Source organism: Terrapene carolina, unplaced genomic scaffold (assembly GCF_002925995.2).
Source record: "Terrapene carolina triunguis isolate 2854851 unplaced genomic scaffold, T_m_triunguis-2.0 Scaffold714, whole genome shotgun sequence".
Classification (NCBI taxonomy): domain Eukaryota; kingdom Metazoa; phylum Chordata; order Testudines; family Emydidae; genus Terrapene; species Terrapene triunguis.
The window spans coordinates 12,397,283-12,407,462 of NW_020665065.1; the positions used below are offsets into that span (position 1 = coordinate 12,397,283).

At 47.8% G+C, this 10,180-nt stretch overlaps 1 protein-coding gene across 1 annotated transcript in view; it reads left to right on the forward strand.

Annotated features, from left to right (window-relative positions):
• LOC112122560 (tumor necrosis factor receptor superfamily member 8-like) overlaps positions 1–10,180 on the forward strand; it is a 65,817-nt gene that overhangs the window by 38,930 nt on the left and 16,707 nt on the right. The window contains exons 7-11 of the mRNA XM_029913567.1: positions 743–1,101; positions 1,479–1,601; positions 2,063–2,113; positions 4,825–4,850; positions 8,314–8,527. Coding sequence (XP_029769427.1) covers positions 743–1,101; positions 1,479–1,601; positions 2,063–2,113; positions 4,825–4,850; positions 8,314–8,527 — 773 coding nt within the window. The remainder of the gene's footprint in view (positions 1–742; positions 1,102–1,478; positions 1,602–2,062; positions 2,114–4,824; positions 4,851–8,313; positions 8,528–10,180) is intronic.

Consider the following 10,180-nt stretch of genomic DNA (forward strand, 5'->3'; position numbering starts at 1 on the left):
TTGGGGCTTTAGTTGGGGATTGGTCCTGTTTTGAGCAGGGGGTTGGACTAGCTGACTTCCTGAGGTCCCTTCCAACCCTGATAGTCTATGATTCCATTTTTTTGCAGGGGAGGGATAGCTCAGTGGTTTGAGCATTGGCCTGCTAAACCCAGGGTGGTGAGTTCAATCCTTGAGGGGGCCATTTAGGGATCTGAGGCAAAAATCTGTCAGGGGACAGTACTTGGTCCTGCTAGTGAAGGCAGGGGACTGGACTAGATGACCTTTCAAGGTCCCTTCCAGCTCTAGGAGATAGGTATATCTCCATATATTATGGAAGCTGTCGCTCTTCTGGCACAAACTAGCCAAATCCAGCCCCGGGACAAAGGAGCAGCTTTTTGCTAGTGAGCAGAGATTTGAGGGCATCCCTATTTCTCTTATTACTTACACAAGATTACATGGCCAGGGGGGTGGGGAGGTTTGAGTGTGGATGAATGAACCCCTCTAACCTCGAGCTCTCTTGACTAGAGTGGGTTAGACTTGAACATGAATGTTAGATTTGCATCTGGCTTAAAGAGATCCTGTGGGGCAGTGGGAGGAGTAATGGGAAGGGATGAGCTTCTGGCTAAGGGCAGATGGCACAAAAACGAGCAAAGGGGTGGTTATCACTCAGGTAACCTCTCTCCTATCTTCCATTCCCCCAAGGATTCCTCATGCGTTTTTACTCTGTGACCTGTAACCTCCGTGTTCTCCTTCCCCTTCCCAGCTGTGCCAAGCTAAACAAAGTAGCCGTGGACAGCGGAAATTCCACACACGACCAAGTCTGCATGGACCCACCTCCCACCCACCTCACACCCGCCACTTTGTCTGTGAAATTCAGCAACGAGCTGAAGGATTCCGGCAGGGCAAAAGCGCCGCTCTTGAACGAGCAGCCAACAACCGTGGGAGGCCAGCATTCCCACACTGCCACAAAGCCAGTGACCAGCGCCAGCATCCTCACGAGTGACGCAGCCGCTGGCGATGCCAACTGGACCGCTGCGGGAACCGTCGGTGGATCGGATACAAAACACGCAGCTGGCACTTCTCCTACCTCAGATATAGCTACAAAAAAGACTGCCAAGACAGGTGACAGCACTGATAACGCACGTGGTGAATGCAGCACATGGGGGAGGGAGAGCTCAGTAGTTTGAGCATTCGCCTGCTAAACCCAGGGTTGTGAGTTCAATCCTTGAGGGGGCCACTTAGGGATCTGGGGCAAAATCAGTACTTGGTCCTGCTAGTGAAGGCAGGGGGCTGGACTCAATGACCTTTCAAGGTCCCTTTCAGTTCTAGGAGACAGAATATCTCCATTTATTTAATTTAAGGCGGGCTTGGGTCTGCGTGCGTGTTCTGGCGTGGGAACGTCTTTCTCTCTCATACTGCCTGTGGACCCCCCCATACCTTTTCTTAAAAAAAATCCCAGCTTCATTAACGATACGCCCTCTGTCCGCTCTGTGTTGCAGGTGATGGGAGCTTTGTTCCCTGGGGTGCGGTGGTTCTTTGCAGCATGGTGCTTCTCGCTGGTATGCTGGCGGTTTGGCAAAGGAAGGCTTGCAAGAGGCGGATCTTCACCCCCAATGGGAAGAGTGAGTTTCCTGAGCCCTCTAGCTGTTCATTAACCTGTAGCATGCTGGTACTGTCACCTGTTCTTGCAAAGGTTTGGGTGGCCGCTGCATGTGTTGGGAAGAAGGGGAGGGCGACCAGCCCCTGGGAGCAGGCAGGGCAGGGTGTGGAGTCCAGGCAGATCCTGACCTCCGGGTTTTCAACGTTAGAATCCTATAAGCAGTTAATGGAGGAAGAAAGAGATGGTGCTGCCACGAAACACAGGCTGCGTGGGGAGTTTCTCAGAGGCTGTGGGAGAAATGGTAACAAAATGTCTCTCCTCGGCACAGAACAGTGTCGTCTGGGGTCTGTTTTGTGTGTTAGCTGGTATAGCCCCAAGCGGAGAGAGGGGAAGGGTAATCTTCGTTGGTAATGATCAGATCTCGTCCTCCATATGTCCCAGATCTACTTTGGTGCTGAACATGGTGTCTTTTTATTTTCTCAGCTCTTGATCTGTATCCAGTCACTACATGTAGACTCAAATCTTCAAGTCAGGGTAGGTGACTGATAGAGGCCTGAGCCATCTTTCTGGTCTATCGCGGAAGATTTTCTAGCTGAATTTCAATCCATTTTTGTGTTAATTAGGACAACTGTTACTGAGTCACGTTTTTACATTATTAGACTTATATGACAGGTGCCAGGGAAAACGCATTGCATTGCTCTCTCCAGCACTATTAAAACGGTGCAACAGATGGCGCTCTTCCACCTGAATCGATGCCCTTGCGTAGTAAGTGGGGCCCAGTGCTGCTGGAGGTGTGCCGTTTTTTAGGTGAAACTTAAAACCACAGTGCCTGACCTGAAGGCCTTGTGGCTTGTGTTACAAAAGTAGAGAGGGCATTAACCACAGTACCCTAACCAAGCCCCAACCTGAGTCATTACTGTCATGTTGTCTGGAGTGGCTCAACAGGGCAGACACCCCAAACTGGTGGTGTATTCTAGACAGGGGCTCCGGATCGGGGAGGGGCAGGTGGCCAGGGCCCTCCCACTTATTACCTGCAGTAAGGGCGAGTGACGGGGGGAGGGGCGAAGAGGAGCGAGCAGAGGGCGAGGCCTTGGGGGAAGGGGCGGCGCGGGGGGCGTGCCCATGGTTGGGGTGCCTGTGGGGCGCCCCCTTCCCACGCTTTTAGGGTACTTCCAACGCTCCTGGTTCTAGAAGTGGATTTCACCAAGCCAGTAAGAAATGCGAACTCCTTGATCACCATGCTAGCCTTACCACGGAGTCACAGACAGTCCCCTTAGACTCTGCAGTCTGTTTTGAAATCCAGACAAACTAGACTTTTGTGATAAATGATCACTTACCCCCCAAAAAATCACACCACATTCAGGTTACTTCCAGTCCCAAGAGACCAGTCACTTACCCCCAGATCAGTTAGCACCTAGATCTTGCACCAACGACAACGCCTGTAGCCAATCCTGTAATAAACTAGCTAAAGGTTTATTAACGAGGAAAAAGGAACCAGAGAGTTATTTACAGGGTTAAAACATGAATGAGTTACCATCTAAATCATAAGAGTGACAGAGTTGTAGTGATCGGTCCATTCCAAGTGTCTTTCAGGGCAGACCCAGGAGGCAGCCCTTGGGGATCTCTGGCTTCAATTTAGGCTACTTGCAGAGTGTTTGCGCTGTCAGTTTCACCGGTGATAGTGAACCGGTGAAAGAAAAGCGCTGGTTTGTGTTCTCACTTCCACCGGCGTCAGAGGGTGTTTACATTTGCAGCACTTCCATCGCCAATGAGAGCCACACACTGAGGGCAGCTATCCCACAGTGCAGCTCTCTCCATTCTCATGATAGGTCTTGTGGGAAGGGCGGGGGGTGATCGCGGGGCATCCTGGGTCCCTGCACAGCCTCCTCTCCCCAAACACTGATCAGCTCCAGTAGCTCAGCATTGCTCCAAGCAGGGGAACGTTTGCTCCATGGAGCAGCCAGCGTCACCTGGCCAGAGGATAAGTGAGCGCTTGCCAAAAAAACCAGGAAGGGGAGTTTCAAAGTTCCTGGGGCCTTACAGGGGGAGGGGCAGACATCTGTTTACCTGGTGTCGGAGCAGCAGAGCTGCTGGCCAGAGTGGCCACCTAGGCACTGTGGGATATCCTGCGGAGGCTAAAAGCTCTGTAAACAGGAAGAACGTGTCTTCACTTGTACGTCACCGCACAAGCATCACCGGTAAGAGCTGTACGTCTCTCGTGGAGGTGGTTTTCTTTTTGCGGTGAAACTTCTGAGTTTCACCGCAAAAAAGTCATTGGCAAGTGTAGACGCTCCCACGGTCTTTGCGCAGAAAAGGGACTTTTTCCGCTTTAAATGGCAAATGTAGACATGCCCTTCGAGTCTCTGGCCCTTCAGAGGGCGAACAGCCAAAAAGATGGAACTGTTTCCTGTGGCTTTGTTTATTTCCTTCATTCAGCTTCCAAGCCCACAGGAGGAGCTTCCTTGCACAGAGCATTTCCCAGATGGACAGGGCCATTAACCAGTCCTTTGTATTGCAATGATTCTTGGTGGCCCATCTGACTTTGATAGTCCTTCTGGATGGGCAGAGGGAGTGGGGGATGGTTCCCATGCTTGAGTTCACAAGTTCAGGGCAAAGCACAACTTACATATTTTCTTATAGCCTGGAATACAGACAATTACAAGTGAGATTAATGCAGACAGCAGTTTACAAGCATTTCATAAAATCTAAACACTAAATACATTCTTATAAGACTAATACCTATTTTGAGCAAAACTAACGTACCGTTGACCTGGTCTGGTCTCCAGCTATGACGTTGTCAGCTCTTACCCAGGCTGCAGGCATTGGCTAAGAACTGCCATGTGGCCTGCCAGCCTCACAATTACATTGTGCCCAGCTAACCTCCCCTTGCGATTTCAATCGACTAGTCTGTTCTATCTGGCTTTTCTTCCCTTCTCGGTGCCTTCATATCTAAATACATTCAGCAGGGCATTAATCAACGTGACTAAAATCTGCCGTGCATGGTTCATTCTTTATTGAATATGGGGGGGTTCTTTACTACTCAGCTGCATTCACTCCAAATGTGTCTGCATTTTAGTGGTAGGGAAGGAATGCAAAGGGTACTTCAGTTTGTAAAATAACTTAAAATCCTTCAGGGTGAAGGGTGCTGTACAAATACAAGATGAGACATTGATAGTCTTCTTGGGATTGTTAAACTAATATAAACTTACACATGATATGTTTTTTCCCCCCTCTTCTCATTGTAGGTTCTGATCTGATGAAGAACTGTGCAGTAAGTATGAAATAGACCCCCCCCCCGCCACCAAATCACTCCTGGTTTCTCCAAAAGGAGTAAAAATAATTAGTGGTATTTTATAATGTCCTTTTAAACCATCAGTGACAACCTTTTCAGCCCAGGTCTACACTACAGACTTATATCTGTGTAACTACGTCACTCAGGGGTGTGAAAAATCCTCACCCTTGAGCGATGTAGTTTACCAACCTAACTCCTGGTGTAGACAGTGCTATGTTGGCAAGAGAGCTTCTCCCATCAAGATGGCTACTCCCTCTTGCAGAGGTGGATTAACTCCACCGATAGGAGACGCTCTCCCATCAGCATCTTCACCAAAGCGTTTTAAGTGTAAACCTGCCCTTCAGTTTGCCCCTTTCCATTGTAACCTCTCATGTACGTGCACGTGGGGGATGTATCCGTACTTGTTATCTGGGGCCTGATCTTGGAATCCTTCCGCTGGCAAAATTCCCATCAATGTCATGCTGCTAATGGGAGTTTTGCTTTAGTGGGGCGTGCAGGCTATGACCCTGTTGTCATTAGATTGGGGCAGGAACCAAAATCGCAGAGGCGAACATGCCTGATCTTTTGGGAGCAGTTTGGATCTGAACTTGGCAGTTTTGTCCCATCTCCACTTGTCACCCCCAATGAAGTCATTGGGATTGAGCCCTCTCTGGTGCCCCCTTTCCTTCTCTGCAGGTGTGGGCAAGAGTGCTTGTCCTAAAACGGGTGTTAGGAGGATATTGTTTGCTGGGTGTGCCAGGCCTGGTGTAACGACACAGATTAAAGCTGGTTAGCCAACATGACCCTCTGGAAATAATGACCCCCATCCACGGTGCAGGGATATTCCCAGTTAATACAAAACAATGGTAATGATAAAGTAAGAATTTCCCAGGCTGGAGATGAACAAATCAAACATAAATAAACACAGTAACATTAGAGGACAGATCCTGAGCTGCAGTCAATTGTCAGGGCTCCATGGAAGTTCATGTCCTTTGTTTTAAATGTCTTTGTTTGTAATCTTTGACGCCTACATGGATGCCGTGCTAGTGAGGTAGGTCTTTCAACTGAACTCTGTATTTTTAAAAGCATTTCATTTCACCTGTAAAAAATGTTTTTAAATCTCCAATTGTAAAGAAACCTGGTTTTACAAACTTCTACCATCATTTCAATATTTCACTACCAGCGGCTCAGGAAGCTTCCTTTCGTACTTTTTCGTAGAAAATGAGTCAGACGTGTGCCAAGTGCTGGGAACTTCACACTTGAAACCCCTTGCTCGGTTTTTGCTGATCTAATCGTGTGCAAACGGCAGCAGAGCTAGGAACCATCAGCAGAATTTGGCTCTGTGACAGGAAAGCTATAGCTTTGGTTAATTGGATCTTAGTTTCCCCTTTAAATAAATAATCATTAAGCCCTGAGGGGGAGCTCTTCTGAGACAGGATTGCAGTGACTCTGCGCTGAAGTTCTATAACGCCAATTCAAATCCTGTGCTTGCTTGACCTTCCACAAGAGGGCAAGAACTTGCAAGAAATCAGGGGAAATTTACATGCATCTGTTTTCCTTTAAATTCATTGCCCCTTGATCACCCAGCGCTACATAATTTCCCGCTGTGCTATTTGCTTAGCTCACTGCTAAATACAGAGCGAGACCAGTCTTAACACCAATCCAGCTTGAAGTTGTGATGCTTGTGATGACAGAACAAGGAGTAATGGTCTCAAATTGCAGTGGGGGAGGTTTAGGTTGGATATTAGGAAAAACTTTTTCACTAGGAGGGTGGTGAAGCACTGGAATGGGTTACCTAAGGAGGTGGTGGACTCTCCATCCTTAGAGGTTTTTAAGGTCAGGCTTGACAAAGCCCTGGTTGGGATGATTTAGTAGGGAATTGGTCCTGCTTTGAGCAGGGGGTTGGACTAGATGATCTCCTGAGGTCCCTTCCAACCCTGATATTCTATGATTCTATGATTCTAAGTTCTGCCTGAATACATCCATTAAAACAAAGTTCTTCTCCCTGGGATTTCTGTTCATTACACATACAACACTCCCCTAGAGCAGGGGATCTCAAACTGTGGGTTGCGACCCCATTTTAATGGGGTCGCCATGGCTGGCATTAGACTTGCTAGGGCCCAGGGCTAAAGCCAAAGCCCGAGGGTTTCAGCCCTGAGTGGCAGGGCTCAGGCTTCAGCTTCAGCCCTGGGTGCCGGGGCCCAGGTTACAGGCCCCCCCCTGCCAAGGGTGGTGGGGCTCGGGCAGGCTCAGGCTTTGGTCCCCCATCCTAGGGTCATGTAGTAATTTTTGTTGTCAGAAGGGGGTCACGGTGCAATGCAGTTTGAGAACTGCTGCCCTAGCGCTTTGCAAACTCTATACTCCACCGCTGAAGTGCAGCTACCGCTAGGATACAGGATAGCAATGGCTGGTGCACAGCATGCAGTACTACAGGTGGGGAGAGGACAATCTTGGCCGTGGAGGCTACTTCTGTGAAAATGCCATCGGACTATGCAGAGCAGCGACCTCCATATGCTTAGACAGCGGAGGTCCGGAGCGCTGAATGTCCATGACCGCAGCGTACGGTATCTAGTAACTCCCCAGGATCATTACTGATCTGCTGCAGCCAGGTTAATCGCGGGCGACCACATGACCACCACCAGTCCGTGACCGGGCCGTTACCCTCCTGACCTCATAGTCAATCTTCAGAGTTCAAGGTTCAGGGACTTTGTCTCTGAGTCCGGCAACGTGACCAAAAAGGCCAAGCCGGTGGAGGCCAATGATAACTTCAATCCTCTGGAGGCCAGTTCTCAGTGATATATCCCCATTGCTGATTGTGTCATGCAGAGCAGGCAGGATCTATTTAAGGTCTCATGTCACAAAGTTCATTGTATCCAATTTCTGGAGGACAGATGGTCTGTGTTTATGGGACAGGCCTGGGAACTTCGGTTCTATCACTGGCTCTGCCAAAGACGCTCACTTTTTCAGTTTGTGACCTTGGACAAGTCATTTGACTGCTCTCTGCCTCAGTTTGCCCCTCGATCAGATGGGGCGTGCTATGAGACTTAAGTCATTGCTGTTTTTCAAGTGCTTTAAGATGGAGTAATATTTTCGAAAGCAGCTAGGTTCCCAACATACAAAGATATTTAGGGCCTAAAGTTGCAGATAGGAGCCAAACCTGCTTAGGCACTTTATAAATCCCAGTAGACACCTATCAGCATCTTTAGTCACCTACGTATCTTTGTAAATCTGGCCCTAAGGGACTTAGGAGCCTAATTCAAAGGAACCTAAGCTCTGAAGTCATTTAAGCTCTCTTGAAAATTTGCCTCAACTGATGGAAGGTATTCTGTAAATACGACTATTATTCTCGCGGATTCAGAGGGATGTGGTTGCTTCCAAAACTACTTCAGTCCCTCCCTGTTTTGCTTCTTGTTATGTGAGCCATAGGTTCACTGCCCTGTTCGTCTCCTCTTTATGTCGACAGAAGAGGTTCAGTATGCTGAAAGCTGACAAAGAGTCCGAAGAGAGGGAGTTGTTAAACAGAATCCCCGTTGTGGAAACCAACAACAACTTGGTCTCCAGCTCAGAAAAAAATCCCAGTCCTGACTCAAGCCTGGCTGAGACGATCCAGAGCACGGGGAATGCCACAGACTACCCTGCTGATTCCCGAGTGAGGGACCACACTAATAACCGAATCGGTGAGTCTCGTACGCCTTTGCAGAATAGTGTGTGTGTGTGTGTCGGGGAGGTGGGAAGGAATTCAGCCCATTTGTATAATTAACGAGCAGCTTTTTAAAGTTTTCATTTACTGTCAGTTGCATGACTTTGGTGCCAAACGTTTCCTCGAACAGTCAACCAAGCAGCACAGAATCCTGACCGAGAGTGACTGCTGCCAAAGAAAACTGCTTAAAAGGAAATCAAGAGCTGCTGAGATGGAGCAAAGGGGAAAATAAGCAAAGGCCATTTCCTGTGCAGCTGGGGACCTGCCCAGGGTGGGATTAAGCAATACAGTGGGTGAAGAGTTAATAACTGAATATATTTTTTTAAAAAAATATTTATCGCAACTCTTCTCCAGACTGGCAAACTGTTTTTAAATCATGGTCCTATTTTTCCCAGTGAGATGTTTCACAGGCAGTTTCTGCAATGAGGCTGGAGGGGAAGATGCATTTGAGGGCCTCCTCTCTGCAGAAAATCTTGAGTGACGGTGCAGACCCTCTGCTGGTATAAATTTGCAGAACTCCACTGGACCTAGGCAGATTTACACCAGCTGAGATCTGGCCCTACGTGTATCTCTGAAGGAAGGACAGATCTCCATTAGAACTTGTTCTCAATTACAGGGAGACAGATGAGTGCGCAGATGTTTGATGTTACGAAATGATTTGGTTTGAGAGCTTCCCTTTATTTGTTTAAGCACATGTGTAATGAGGAAGGGTCTTTATTAGTGACCGGGGTCATTTCAAAGCCTGGTTGTCAGATAATATGCGAAGTGAGGAGATGTGGGGTGCTGCAGGTTCTGTATTGCAGTGGCTCTCAACCTTTCCCGACTACTGTACCCCTTTCAGGAGGCTGATTGTCTTGCATACCCCCAAGTTTCACCTCACTTAAAAACCACTTGCTTACAAAATCGGACATAAAAATGTCACAGCACATTCTTACTGAAAATTTGCTGACTTTCTCATTTTTACCATATAATTTATAAAATAAATCAATTGGAATATACCAGTATATATTGTACTTATATTTCATTGTATAATATATAGAGCCGTATAAACAAGCCATTGTCTGTATGAAATTTTAGTTTGTACTGACTTCACTAGTGCTTTTTATGTAGCCTGTTGTAAAACTAGGTGAATATCTAGAGGAGTTGATGTACCGCTGCCCTGGCAGACCTCTGCATACCCCTGGTTGAGAACCACTGCTGTATTGTATGCAATCCATGCTCTCTTCATGCCCGGTGCAAATGCTGAGAAACACTTTTAAGTGATGTTGATTAGAGGGCACTGTGTGGTCACGGCAGTATGGTTTTTGGAACAAAGCTCCTATACTGTACTCCACCAGGAAAGGTTATCATTAAAATGCAGGCCTGTTGTGTGCCAGTTTTCAAACTGATTGTATGTTTGGACGTCATGGCATCCTGTCAGAGTTCTGCAAACACCTCTGAATTAACATTCCCCAGAGAACTTGGCTGCCTGGCCTAGTTTACATAACTCACTTATTCCAGTAGCATCTTGGTGCCAGGTCATGGTACGGTATTCCATGGAAGTCAGCTCCCAATCTAAGATACCCTGTCCTTGTTAGTGCTGACCTTTTGGAACTAAGTGCCTTTCATAGGTCCTGCAAATGCACCAGAA